General features: G+C 46.8%; 3 protein-coding genes across 3 annotated transcripts; all 3 read right to left on the minus strand.

Moving 5' to 3' along the window:
- Positions 1–715: 715 nt before the first annotated feature.
- On the minus strand, positions 716–2,432 carry LOC102711031 (fibrous sheath CABYR-binding protein-like). The gene is made up of 3 exons (XM_006664303.2): positions 2,321–2,432; positions 1,667–2,244; positions 716–1,624 (listed from the first exon to the last, which is right to left on the minus strand). Exons 1-3 carry the CDS (start codon positions 2,430–2,432, stop codon positions 920–922), a joined length of 1,395 nt encoding a protein of 464 aa, XP_006664366.2. The 3' UTR covers positions 716–919.
- Positions 2,433–4,075: 1,643 nt separating this feature from the next.
- Positions 4,076–6,550, minus strand: LOC102711309 (exocyst complex component EXO70B1-like). The gene has a single exon (XM_040529601.1). It carries the CDS (start codon positions 6,444–6,446, stop codon positions 4,320–4,322), a length of 2,127 nt encoding a protein of 708 aa, XP_040385535.1. The 5' UTR covers positions 6,447–6,550; the 3' UTR covers positions 4,076–4,319.
- Positions 6,551–7,886: 1,336 nt separating this feature from the next.
- LOC102711581 (probable mediator of RNA polymerase II transcription subunit 26c) lies at positions 7,887–10,983 on the minus strand. Its single transcript, XM_015843329.2, has 9 exons — positions 10,366–10,983; positions 10,189–10,257; positions 10,004–10,086; positions 9,818–9,891; positions 9,673–9,725; positions 9,341–9,380; positions 9,092–9,237; positions 8,653–8,749; positions 7,887–8,510 (listed from the first exon to the last, which is right to left on the minus strand). Exons 1-9 carry the CDS (start codon positions 10,717–10,719, stop codon positions 8,398–8,400), a joined length of 1,029 nt encoding a protein of 342 aa, XP_015698815.2. The 5' UTR covers positions 10,720–10,983; the 3' UTR covers positions 7,887–8,397.
- Positions 10,984–14,537: the final 3,554 nt, after the last annotated feature.

Here is a 14,537-nt window from a genome sequence, read left to right on the forward strand (position 1 = left end):
GGGGGAAAATTTACTGTTAGGAACATTGGGCGCGCCATATCAGAAATTAGAGCATCGAAATTTTAGTTTTGACATGTGTGTATTTGATCAAAGATGAAACTTTGTGACGAAATCGAACATTCAAACGCAGAGACGAAGGGAGAACTAAGCTTGGATAGGAACCTGGCGTTGAAGCGGGGGAAGTGCGTCCAGAGATTGTCGGCCCAACGGCCTCGGGCGCGTCGGCGTCCCTGAACCGCTACAGCATGTCGTGGTACACCCCCAGCCTCATGTGCTCTCTCGCTAGCTTCCATGGTCCCGACACTGGCACCGGTGCCGGATGGAGCCGACCACCGTCCATCAGATCAACCTACATGTGACACGCTCAACAAAATGCGCACAACAACTGGATGGCGAGGGGCTGGCGCGGCGACGACGAGGGCGGTCGACCGGCGCAGCGATGGCACGGAGACAACAGCGGCCAGGGCGCATCAACAGCGGCAGCCGGGGGATCAGTCCTCTCTTAGAAGATAAGATCGAGATGAAGTAAAGGGCATTTTAGGCAATACGAAAATACAGTAGTCCTTTAAGGTGTAGAAAATGGCATGTCTCGGAGAGACGAAAAATTATAATGGCATATTTCCAATTAGTTGAATTGTAATGACATTTTTTAAACTAGCGTATTTATAATGGTATGGATCTAATTAACCCAATAAAAATACCCTTTTATCTTTGTTTTAAGTCTGTAAACGGAAGACACACTGGAAAAGATCAAGCGCGTCTATCAAACACACTAAAAATTCCATTTTATACGGTATAACAATATGCCACAAAGGCGTAAAACCACAAAAGGCGCCTAATACGTCACACAATTACGTCATGTTGGATGATGCGCGCGTCGTCCAGTCCAACACCGGCGCCACTACCGCGCCAGCTCACCTCACTGCCCGCCCGGCGCGCGCTGCTGCCGCCGCCTCCTCGCCGCGAGGATCGCGAGCAGGATCACCGCCGGCGCCACCACCATCCCTAGCGACAGCCCGCCGCGCCTCCTGCGTCGCGGCCGCCGGCCCTGCCCCTGCCCCGTCCTGCGCCGACGACGGCCACTGCCCGTCCTGTTCCCGCCTCCGTCGTTCTCCGATCCGCTGCTCTCGCTGCTTCCAGAGGATTCTTCGTCTTCTTCTTCCTCTCCGGCCCTTGGCTCCGGCTCCGCTTCTTCGGCGGGTGGCGGTTCGACCGCCGCCGGTGGATCTTGCTCTTGCACCGGTTGTTCTTGCGCCGCCGGTTCTACGGGCGGCGTCTCCTCCGGTGGCTGCTGCTGGGAGGGCTCCGGATCGACGGGAGGTGGTTCCTCCGCCGCCGGTGGCTCTGGGTCTGGCTCTGGCTCTTCTTGCGCGGTTGGCGTCTCCTCAGCTGGTGGTTCCACGGCGGCCGGCGGCTTCGGCTCCTCGGGCTCGTCCGCAACAGCCGGCGGTTTCGGCTCCTCGACGACGCAGGGGATGTTGATCGGGTCAGGCGCGTCGGGGGGAGGCGCCGGCTCGACGTGGGGCGGCCCGACGACCTCGATCGGCGTCTCCACCGGCAGCTCCCGGTACGCCGGCTCGAACACGACGTCACACTCGATGTCGACCACCGTCGGCGGCAGCTCCTCGACCGCGACCGGCGTCTCCACCGCCACCTCCTCCTCCACCAGCACGTCCTCCTCCACTGGCACTGGCGTCTCCACCGCCACTTCCTCCTCCACCGGCACGTCCTCCTCCACTGGCACCGGCGCCTCCACCGCAACGTCGCGCGGCGGCTCCGGCTCCGACTCCGAAGACTCGACGTCGATCCAGTCCTCGTACTCCAACTCGAGGCTCGATGACTCGTCGTCGAGCTCAACCTCCGTCTCGACGGCGACGTCGTCCTGCTCAGGCTCGACCTCGAAGTCCTCGGCGTTGGACGACCCACACTCCGTGTCCGCGCTCTCGACGTCAAGCCGGCCCTCGCCGCAGCCGCTCTCCGCCGGCGCCGGCCGCAGTTTGGGCATGACGACGACGAGCAGATCATCGTCCTCCTCAAACCCGACAGAGATCCGCCCCACCTCGACGCCGTCCGGCACGTCGAACACCCTGCAGAACCCCTCCACCACCTGCCGGTGCGCCACCCGGAGCCTCCTCCCGACCACCGCCTCCACCGCGAACGAGTCCTCCTTCCTCGCACCGACGACGACGCCCACCTCCCTCCCGCCCTCGCCGACGACGACCTCCACCTCCTCCTTGTCATACCCTGCACGCAACAGCTAGCTCGCACCAACAATGTCGATCGACCAAATCAAAGGGCGGGGACAGGTGTTGCTACGTACCGGGGAGGTGGGCGAGGACGAGGAAGGCGGCGTCGGTGTCGGAGGTGGCGAAGGCGAAGTCCTCGCCGGAGACGGGCTGGCGGGAGACTTGCACGGCGAGGTCGAGGTCCATGGCCATCTCGTGTTGCCATATGCGTGGTTGGTTTCTGTTGATTGCTTAATTGGCGCCAAGAATAACAAGATTGGCTTTTTCGGTATCTAATCAAGCAATCTGTTAGTGTGTGTGAAAAACTGAAAGCTGATTAACCAGCTAATAATGGACAGATAACCTAGGGGGAGAGAAACTTTGGTTGCACGTATTCATTTCTTTGCGACTTGGGTTTGGAAGAGATGCTCTTGCTGCTTTCAGCCGTTTGTTATCAAAAGCCTTGAGAGCTTCCTAGCACTAGCTTACCCATTTTCTTAAAAAAAAGTACTAGCTTACTCCATCTAATTACATAATTTTATTTTAAACGTGGTTAAAATCAAATTATTATAGTTTGAATATTATTAGCTTTTAAAATATTTAGGCCCCGTTTAGTTCCCAAATTTTTTCCCCAAAAATATCACATCAAATTTTTGGATATCTAAATTAAGCATTAAATATATATAAACATTAAAACTAATTACACATTTGTGGAGGAAATAGTGAGACGAAATTTTTGAGTCTAATTAGAACGTGATTAGCCATAAGTACTACAGTAACCAACATGTGTTAATGACGGATTAATTAGACTCAAATGATTCGTTTCGCGGTTTCCAGGCGAAATCTGAAATTTGTTTTGTAATTAGACTAAGTGTAATACTTCAAATGTGTGTTTAAAGTTTTGATGTGATGTTTTTGCAAAAAAAATTTGTAAACTAAACAACCCCCCTTAGGTTGAAGATACTAAAAGTGTAAAACATGATTATAGTCTTAGAAAATATTTTCATACAGTCAATTTTTTGTTTAACTTGTTTATATATATAATAGAAAATTATAGTCAAATCATGTGATTATTCAAGATGTCAAGAATTATGGAACTAAATGGAGCAAGTACTAATCGTCAAGCTGAACATGCTCTGTGCTTAAAATAATATTGTTCTAACTGATAAAGACAGAACAAAAGTGTGAAATGTCCATCAGATAATTCAGATTGTTGAATTGCTGTTCATACCAATACATAATAGCGTACTTTTTGTTGGTGTGGACCGTGTTGAGGCCCATACTAATTATGTATTTACTCCACCTCTCTAGGGTTTAGGAGGAAATCAACATTCATTAATTCACAATGTTAGAATTTTACAGGAACTTTAAAGACAACAGTTTAATTTCTGTAAAATTCTCGTAAATTTTCTGTCCTCAAAGCTGTCTATGTAGTTAACTAGTTAAGCCCATCCCACCTTTTCCATCTACTTTTTGGCCGGTCAAATTTGTTAAGAACATTTCCAGAACTATTTACACACGCTGATGGTTTACAGAACTCTTTACACACGGCGGCTACAAACACTACTTCAAGTTTGGGGTGTACACGCAGATGGATCCATCGCATTACACAGTGGAGAGATGCCAAGGTTTACACGAAAAAAGGGGTGAACTGAAATTATGGTCTGAAATATCACCAGAAGAAAAACTCTGAATTTGCTTGAATTGTCCCAATTTGATTTTTAATGAAACTACCTTTCCGGTGTCAACTTGATGCTTTAAAATTTACAAACGTTTTGATTGTCAGAGTGTTAAGTAATAACAAACAAAGAGGTCAATATCACCAGGCAAAATTAAAGTACATATATGGATTAATCGTTAATGGACACAGTACATCTATCTGCCCTGAGATAATTCAGTAAGTAGTAGTACATCACCTGTTTGGTCGAATTAATCAACTTCTTAACCAGAAAAAAAAAAGAACAGAAGAAAAAAAACAAATTAATTAACACATGGCTTAAACCAGTAACTTAATCAGCTCAAATTAATTCTCTCTCTTTTTTTTCCCGCCATCCTGATCTGCCTGCGTGCGCGCCAAGCCAACCAACCAAATTGTTATGTCCGCCTCCTGGTCATGGAGGCGGCGTTGCCGTCGAAGAGCTCGTCGATGATGGTCTCGACGTCGTCGGCGCTGAGCTTGACGTACTTCTCCGTCTGCCTCCCGGCGCTGAAGGTCTGGGAGAAGCGGCCGAGGAAGGAGCGGTAGGCCGGCACGACGACGGCGGCGATGGAGACGCGGAGCTCCGACTGCAGCTGCTCGTCGCTGACGACCCAGGCGCCCTGCGTGCGATGGATCTCGTCCATGGCGGCGTTGAACTGCTTGAACCTCTCCTTGAGCACCGGCTTCTGCACCGACCCCTTCACCGTGATCACGCCGTCGTCCCGGAGCAGGCCGAGCACGCGGCTCCACGTCTCGCGCTGGTAGTTCTTGTGGTACTGCCTCAGGTTGGTCGATTGCTTCCTCGCCCACGCCTCGCCGAGCATCGCGTTCGTCTCCGGCGAGCCCCTGATCTTCTGCAGCATGTACCTCCCGTTGTTCATCAGGAAGATGTTGCTCAGCGACGGGTCCTTGTACAGCCTCGACTTCCCCTCCAGGTTCCCGTGGAGGAGCTCCATCACCTCCATCAGCTGCGCCGCGAACGGGCTGCCGCCGTGGCCGTCGGCGTCGCCGCCGTCGGAGTGGTTCCCGTGCTCGCGGAACACCTGCTCCAGAGTGCTGTTGTACTCGCACGCGTACTTGAGGTAGTTCATCACGTAGCGGGTGAGCGGGTGCACGGCGCCGCCCGGGACGGGCTGCTTCCCGGCGTCGGCGCGGATGGAGTTCTCGAGCTCGCGGAAGATGGCGGCGGCCGTCTCGCCGAGGCGGGAGCGGACGGAGTTGAGCTCCGCCTTGAGGTCGGTCAGCGCGGTGCTGTTCCTGCCGTCGTCGGCTGGCTCGGCGGAGAGGAAGGCGTCGATGACCGGGGACGCGTCGCGGATGGCCTCGTACATGTCGAGCACCTTGAAGAGCTTCTCGGTGGCGCGCTTCGTCATGGCCACCGCCTCCGTGAAGTTGAGCATGTGGAGCATGACGCAGCGGGAGAGGTCGGCGAAGATGCCGCGGCCCACGGCGGCGTGGCGGCCGGCGAAGACGCGGCCGCAGAGGTCGTGCTCGGTGGAGAGGCCGACGTTGATGGTGTGCCGGAACGCCTTGGTCCACGCCACGATCTCCGCCTCCAGCGCCTCCCATGTCATCTTCACCACGTCGTCGATGCTCGCCTTCTCGTACCCGAGCGCGCGGAGCAACGCGTCGAACGCGTTCCGGCGAGCCACCAGGAACATCTGGGTGCACTCCGTCACGTATCCGGCGGTGACCATGGCGTCGGCCATGGACCGGAGCCGGTCGACCGTCTCGGGAGGATACGGGGGCGCGGTCTCCCCTATTCCGGCGCCGGCATCCGCCGCGATCGGAAGGACGCACCGGTCAGAATCGTGCTGCGCCTGCTCGAACGACGGCGGCCGCTTCATCGTCTTGCAGCAATCGCCGGCGTTGGTCGCCTTGGGGACGCGCGGGCCGTCGAGCAGCGCCAGGAACTCGTCCTCGAGGAACGCCATAGCGCGGTGCAGCACGGCGGTGACACGGTGCGCGCCGGCGGTGTGCTTGCCGCCGCTCCCCTCGGGGATCTTGGCCAGCGACGCCGCGAGCGCCGCGATCCGGGAGATCGCGGCGAGCAGCGCCCGCGGCTCGCCGTTGGCGTCCGTGGCCCACCTGTCCGCCGCCGACTCCGACTGCGCGATCTCCATCTCGACGGCGGAGGCAAACCTCTCCAGCGCCGTCTCGCTCACCGCCTCGCCGCCCTCCCGCCCGGCGATGAACGCGTCGATCTCCACCGACAGCGCGGCGAGGTCCGGCTCCCCGCTCCCCGCACCTTCCGCGCCACCGCCCTCGGGAGCACCGTCGCCGGCCGCGCCATCCCGCTCCTCCTCCTCGCCCTCCTCCTTGATGGCGGCGCCGGCGGGCACCGGGTGCAGGTCCCTCCTGAGCTCGTGGTGGTCGCCCTGGCGGGCGGCGCCGAGGGAGAGGTTCCGGTCGATCGCCTCCCGCTGCCTGATGCCGTCGTCGCGGGCGCTGGCCGGCGAGAAGCTGCTGGACTTGTGCGGCGCCTGGCTCCGGCTGTCCGTGTCTCGTCGGCGCAGCGGCATGGCTGATGGATGGAGGCGCGCGTCGCAGCAATGGTCGATGGGTGGCGCGCACGGCGAGGAGGAGGAGGAGGTGGTGGCGGGAGAGAGAAGCTGTGGTTGGGTTGGGGTGGGTGGCCGCGAGTTGTGGCGGGTACGTGCGCGCCCCGTTTGAATTGGTCAATGCTTCGGATTTAGCGGGCTTGAATGAGAGGTGGAAGTACAGGTGTCCCTCCCCTCCCAAATTATGATTATTTGGTTTTTTATCGATAAAGCTAGTCGGTATATTTGTAAACACAAAATTAATTTATGAATAAAACTTTTATGTAAGTATTCTTACCGATAAAAAACAAATACATGCAAATAAACTTCGATGATAAACACGAAAATCAGCTCCAAATTTAAGATTTATAATATAAATTTTGGCTTATAAGTATAAAGAAAAAGTTAGAATGCAAGTGTTGAAAACACGTGAAATATATTATTGTTACAAAAGTTTTTTGGGTATAAGTAGTGTTTGAAGTTTGGTTTTTAAAACTTTGATCAGTTTGGCCAGAGTTTTCTTTGATAATGGAAATCAATCCGGCGAGAAATGTTCGAAAGTTTTCATGGTTTTAGTACTTAGATTACTTTCGTCGTTTTTATTTTCAATAATGGAAATAAATCCAGCCTAGTTTCATTATCATGCATCCCCGATTTAGTTAGAAATTATGAGTTCGAATAGGGTTATGTTCTTTTTTCTGACAGTGGATTTTAGATTTTTAATGCTTTCTAAACTTCTAATATTATATTTTTGCAACATTTTCTTAAAGTGAAAGTTTCTCGTATGATTTTTATTAAGAAACCAAAATTTTATCAACAGAGTCATCGTTTATATCCTTAAATGACCATTACAAAACCAGATATTCAGTCTCCTGAGTAATATTAATAGGTGTGTTCTTTTGAGCAGCAACGCAGAATGCTCTCTGATGGAGTGGCCATGCCATGGTGGCAAGGACAGGCTGCCCACGAAGGGAGCAGCTGAAGCCTCCTATGGCTGCCGTTTTGACTATGATGGCTGCTCAAATGCACAATCAATTTTAAAACAGGGAAGAGGTGAGCACGAACTGGCAAAACGTGCAAAGAAAAAAAAATATCTTGAAAGCAGTCAATGCTCAAGGTTGACATTTTTCTAATACTACATCTTGGTTGCTTTCTCTTCCACCAGATTATTCATCAGTTTTTGCACGCATATTTTACGACACGCTAAACGGTGTATTTTTTTAAAAAAATTGTATATAAAAGTTTATCATAACACATTTGTATATTACATTTTTTTTTCAATTTCATAATAATAAAATTTATTGTTTACCATAATAAATAGCTATCAGAAAACCGGATAATCTTTCATCAACCAAAATAACACAACCTTTATTATCCGCTTTAAAGCTCCAGTGTTCTTTCATAAATTGTCCAAGACCTTTCTAAAAGGAAAAAACCGTTCATGCGGCAGCATTGCATTGTCATGGTACAGTATGGCCTTTGAAGCTCAGATATACAGGCAAATTAATGTGAGCATATACAATATCCATATTCCAAGTTAACATAATCTTGCACAACCAAATGCTACTCTTTCTTTCTCTATTCTGAAGTTGCAAAGGCAAAGATGGCCTTCAGCCTTCAGGATTCAGTGATGTACACAAAAGTGATGGGAAAATGGCAGCAACATCTTAAACAAGCTACATTCAAAGTGAAGAAATTGCCACACAAACGAGCACTGTAAGTCTGTTAGCCTTTTCTTGATAAGGGAACCCAGATGCATAGCCTCATGAATTGGACAAATACTACAGTGATCTGCCGGAGGATAGGCTAGGCTAAATAGCCAATGTAAAAGTGATGGTACAATACCGAAAAACAAATAAAAAGCAGTCCATCCTCTTCTTTTTATTCTCGTTGGGTCTTTTGGAAATTACAGATTTGCAGGTCTGCATGATGATCACCGGTGCTTTCCAGGGAGGCCGCCTCCACCCTTGCGGATGAAGGCGTTTCTATTTTTCGGCTTTGGTATGTCGTGGATATCCATCACTTGAATTGTCCTCTGCTTTTTCGCTGCCAAAGTAAGATGAGGAAAAACATTAGATACCTTTTGATGAATATTTACTTTACATTTAATCAGCCATTTATCCTTATATATATTATTCTATGTGCAAGTCACAACGTAGGAAAGAACACTATGTCATGAAATTATTACCATTTTGTGCTTCCTGGTAGTTTTCTTGGAGCCTCTTTCTGGCAGAATCAAGCTTCTCAAGATCCATAAGAGTATCTTTCTGCTCCCTCATAGTCCTCTGCACAGAGTATTTACGAATACCAGTCAAAATGTAGGCACTGCTTTGCAACGAATAAGCAGAGAAGATTCAGAGTCGTGTATGCCCTAGCATCTTCTCTCACAGCAAGTGGAACATGGCTAACTTTGTCACTATTTTATAGGATAAGATCAAATGTGTAATAAGTGGTGCCTTGCAGTCAAAAGATGACAACATCTGGGGTCCATGCTGATGGAAGTTGCTCTAACTTTTTGTTTGGGAGAACCTTTGTTGATATATTCTAAACAAAACAAAGAGCATAATCTCTGTACAATAACAACAAATGGGCTTAACAAAATAATAGGATGGTATGATTAGCCTTACAACTGGAGCAGAGGAGGAACTAGTGGAATAGCTGATGCTGCTATTCTGCTTGTTATTATGATATGCAGGGGCCGGGCTTGTTCTGCGTTTCTCAATCATTGACTCGATGCCGTTGTTATTGCTAGATCTCTCTGAACTCAAACCATCTAGTGTCCAAATAAAAGTTCTATCAGTACAGTAAGAGATCTTTGAAGCTAATAGATGCTGCCTAGAGGGGGAAAAAGTAGATGTGGGAAACTGGGAACTCACTGTGCCTCTGTGGGCTGGGAGAATACTTGAAATCTGAAACCTGCAACGAGATAACAATAAAACAGGTGTTCATGGCTCATTTCTTCCTTTCTTTTATAAGACTTGAGCAAAGTATGGTTCTCATGCAACGGAATGTGGTGTGTTAGTTAAACTAACAGTTGAATGGATTGGGTTAGGAATATTCCTCGCACAATAGCGTGTACCAAAACCATAGCTTTCTCCAAAACAAGTTTTATTAAAAACTGAAGGGAGTGTGATGAAATTAATTATGGGGCATTGCTAATCAAGAAACACTGTGTTTGCCAACATTGGATTGTTGAAGAGCAAGTTACCTGAGCATTTTGGTAGTTCCTGCCTTGGATTTTATCAGGCGAGTCGCCATCAGCTGCTACCAAAAAGATGAATGACATCAATCAAAATTATCACTTAAAGCAAAAACATATCAGGAAAACTCTGAAACAAAACACAACACCATACTTAGAACCGAGCTGCCACCATCCCCACCGGAGTTGTGCAGCCGCACCCAGTCATCCACTATCTCCTTCCATTTCCTTCATAGAATCGCACAAGAACCAAACAAACGAAAAAATCAGAACACGATTTAATCACCACCCAAATGCATAGGACGTACTCCTAATCAGAGAAATCCGTTTTCTCTATCACCTGACGAGCAGCTTCACAAGCTGCCGGACTTCACCGGACGGATGCTTGCGCAGGCCGTTGACATGGCGGCCGATGTCAGTCTCCTGCACAAATCAGAAACACAAACTTTTTTTTCACTCCATCCTCTGCGCCAACAAAAAGCGGATCAGCAAAAGAAATGGGGGCGGAAAAGTGTGCTTCTTCACCTGGAGAGCCTTGTAGGTGATGTCCATGTCTGCGAGGCTCTGCAGCAAGCTGACCAGCTCGTCCTCCGACTGTGACGAAACCATACACAAAGTACAGTTTGGTAACAGAAGAAGTGAGCGAGTGAAATCGTAGTACGCTTGCCAAACCGGAGTAAAAATGGGATCTTTTTAAGGGACCTGGTCGGGGTCCTCCAAGAAGTCCCTGATCGCCAGGATCTTGCTCTCCATGCCGGCGCCGGCGCCGCCCTCGTCGTCCTCGCCGTCGAGGCCGTCCACGTCCGCCTCCTCCTCCTCGGGCGAGGCCGGAGAAGCCGCCGCCGCCGCCGCGGCCTCGGCCGATCTCGGCTGCCGCCGCGCGTCGCAGCCGCGGCAGCCGGCGTAGAGGCGCTCCACGATGCCGTCGCGGCGCGCGCGCAGCTCGTCGGGTCGGTCGCGCGCGGCCGAGGTGAGGGCGGCGTCGACGAGCTCCCACACGTCGGCGTCGCCCCCGAACGCGGCCAGCGCGCGGCGGAGGCGCCCGTCGGGGTCCATCCGTCCGCCGGCCGGCCGGCGATCGCCGGAAACGGGTCTACCCGCCCCCCAAGATCCGATAAGACAGAGAGGCTCCGAATTTCGCCGCAGCGAGCGAGCGAGCGCTACGCCGCCGAAGTCGCCGTCAGCCCCACCACCACCTCCGATTGGGGCGCGGCCATGCCGATGCCGGGATGGATTGGTGCGGTGCGAGGCGGCGATTTGGATTGGCGCAACCGCGCAAGTGGGGTGGAGGTGGGATTGGGGAATCGGAATTCGGACGGGAGCGCGGATTGGATCCGATAAGAGAGGTTCTGGACCCGCTAAGGGAGTGGTGGGCCTACATGGGTTGGTTAGGAGTTGGGGCTTGGGAATTGTTTTTTCAGATGCGAATTGCTGATTGGTTATGATTCAGAGCTGCAGGAACTTTACAAAATTTATGTAATTAGTTAAATTCATGTCTGGCATTTAGTGTTAATTTTTTTTGGTAGATCTATGATAACTTTTTCAATTTTAAGAGATGTTGGCCGGCTCTTTGGAGATGTATTCCTTCCGTTTTTTATTGATACCGTTAACTTTTAGATCCACACTGAAATATTCCTCTTATTCAATATATATATATAATCATTAATTATTCTTTTATGATTTGATTTATTACTAAACTAAATTTAAGAATAATTTATAACTTTACATATTTATATAAAAATTAAATAATACGAATAATCAAATCCAAAAATCATCCGAGTCAATTAAAAAGCGCGTGCCCAGGTACATAGAGCATCTATGTTTATACCGTGGTTTGAAAACCTCTAGCCTAGTTCTATTTGAAACTAGGTGTGGAGAAGTTGTAAGATAACTCAGCATACGTGTGTTGTGCATTTTATTTATATTTTGAAAAAAAACGTATTTTGTACTAGCCTTTATCTTTTGAAAGTCTATAAATCACAACACACCTTAAATTATTTAATATACATGCATCATTGATCACAGTGGGTTTTATTTGTAAAAGTGCAAAAATCGTTTAGGTGTGTATTGAAATAGTTGTGTTCGAGCAATAATTAATTATACTTTAGAGAATAAATGCAAGTGCTCAACATCTAGCTGCACCCACTCTCGAAATGCACTAAGGCCAGTCTCAATGCTTAGTTTCACTATACAATTTCCAAGATAGCTAACTCGATGAAACGATACATAAAGCAACTACTCACAGTGCAACATTCCATTGTATTATTTCTAAAACTAAATAAAACATTTAATTACTGCTGAAAGTTTGATCATATGTAGAGAGTGTTGATTGTATGAAAAGCCTCGAACCCCTCAATGCAAGTTTCACTGCGTTACCGAGGACTTGTTAACGGTGCCCAAAAGCTTTATGTTCATGAAACTAATTCGTTATATCTTCTCATAGTTTCATGCAAATATTTCATTTTTTGCTGATGTGTCACATAATTAATGTGCATGACACATCCATGAAACCTTCGAGACTGGCCTAACATCCGGCACCGCTCCATAGACCATCATCACCATGGTTATTGTCACTTTAGACATTAACATTGTAGTTGTGATAGTGTATATGAACATGATTTTATTTTTTATTTAGATAATAGATGAGAACATCCGATATTTACTTCAAAAGAAGCCACAACCAATTACTACCTCAGTTTCATATCGTAGGTATTTCTAGCCTTGTCTAAATTCATTATTGATAAATGTATACAGTTTATATATATGTCTAGATTTATTAGCATCCATATGAATCTAGACAATGCTAGAAAACTTACGTTATGAAACAAAAGGAGTATTATATAGTGTGCACCTAACACATAGAACTATCAAATTTTTAATGATGACAAAATGTAAATGGGAGACATTGGACTAGAAAGGAGATACATTATGTATAAGATAAGCTATTACTAAATATCCTTCAATATTTGGTGAAAAATTGAATGGACGTAGTTTCTAAACTTCTGCATGCATAAAACTGAGTTCCTTATCATCATCACACATTTTGTAACTGAGCAGAAAATCGGAATGAGGATTACCTGCATATAAGATTAGTTAAAGCTTTGTAAAAAAACATATTATTTATAGTAAACATAAGAGCCCAACAAAACGTAGATGTTTCTACTAGTATTGGTCGTTCATTTTTGAATCAACGACAATCAACCAACTTCCAATCATATGCAAAATACTTATCAGTGGATTCAAAGGAGATACACGTAATTCTCCAAAGAATTTTAGCAATATGACAAACAAATAAAAAGTGGTGTACAATTTCATTATGCATACAAAATCAACATTTCCTACTACAATTCCATTTTTTTGGCCAAGTTATATTTGGTTAAAATAACTCTTTTAGATAAATACCACACGAAAACTTTTATTTTAAGAGGAACTTCCAGTTTTTAAATCAAATTGTTTCTCTCTGGAGCATGGATGAGTACATCGAATGAACAGAAAATTGACCATTCTGGTGAAAATTCCATCTAAAAATGTCTTCATCTTCATTAAACCTAACATTCACAACTTTAGCAACTAAGATGCCATAAAGTAAGATTATGTAACACTAAAGCTCTTTTAAAAGAGATATTTAAAGGTCCAGTCGAATGCGGTATTTGAGCCCGTAGGGTTCGTCCAGTACCAAGTTATGTGCAAGATAATAGAAACAAGTTATGTGCAAGATAATAGAAATGAGAAAGAGACAAAGATTTTTGTTCTCCCTCCGATTTTTTTGACACTTTTTGATCTACGTTTGACCCTTTGTCTTACTAAAAAATTTATAAAGATGGTTAGTCGCCACCATCAAGATGATTAGTGATCGAGGAGAATTAATTTGGTCAATTTATTAAGTTTCTCGCAAATGTGTAGTGACCACAACATGTGTAGCTCTGCCCCTTGCGCCATTCATGTACACATGGACTTAAATATGTCTCAAATACCGAGGGGTTATTTACAAAAAAAATAATTTGTTAACAAAACTTTTATTTTTAGAAATTTAAAAACCAATGCTAAAAAATTAACTTCAATGAAAAAAACCTCAAAATCAACTCTAAATTTAAGATTGAAAATTCAAATTTTAGCATATAAGCATAAGCAGAAACGAAAATATGGTGTGCGAATTTTCTAGCATTTTGATATGGAACTTTATATGTACAAAATTTATACATAAAACTTTTTTTTTGATATAGAATCTTTCTATGTAGAAACATCTCACATTAAAACTTACTATGAATGAATTTGGAACGAATTTAATAAATAATTGAACTAAAAAAACGAGCGAAAATGCTACCATGTGAACTTTCCCATTTATATGGAATGGGCCGGGCGAGTACATTTGCAAATGGGCCCATTTCCGTTGGCGGAAATTCAACGCGACGTGTGTTGGCGGAAATCCGACGCGATCACGGGGAGGCCCAACCGCCCAAGGCTCAAGCCAGTTTCTCATCCGCGTTGAACCAACGCGACGCGGCTCCCATCAGCGTTCTGCCCCTGCTACGGAATAAGGCCTCGATCAGTCTTAAAAAAATTTCGCCCAAAAACATCACATCGAATATATAGACATCTAAATATAGCATTAAATTTAAGATGAAACGTAAAACTAATTACATAGTTATGTGGGGAGTCGTGAGACGAATCTTTTAAGTCTAATTAGTTGATGATTAATCATAAGTGCTACAATAACCACATACGCAAATGACGGATTAATTAGGCTCAAAAGATTCGTCTCGCAGTTTCTAGGCGAGCCCTCAAATTCGTTTTTTCATTCGTATCCGAAAACCCCTTTCCATCAAGTTAAACGTCTGAAGTGAAACTCAAAAATTTTTATTTTTCCAACTAAA

Source organism: Oryza brachyantha, chromosome 12 (genome assembly GCF_000231095.2).
Source record: "Oryza brachyantha chromosome 12, ObraRS2, whole genome shotgun sequence".
NCBI lineage: Eukaryota > Viridiplantae > Streptophyta > Magnoliopsida > Poales > Poaceae > Oryza > Oryza brachyantha.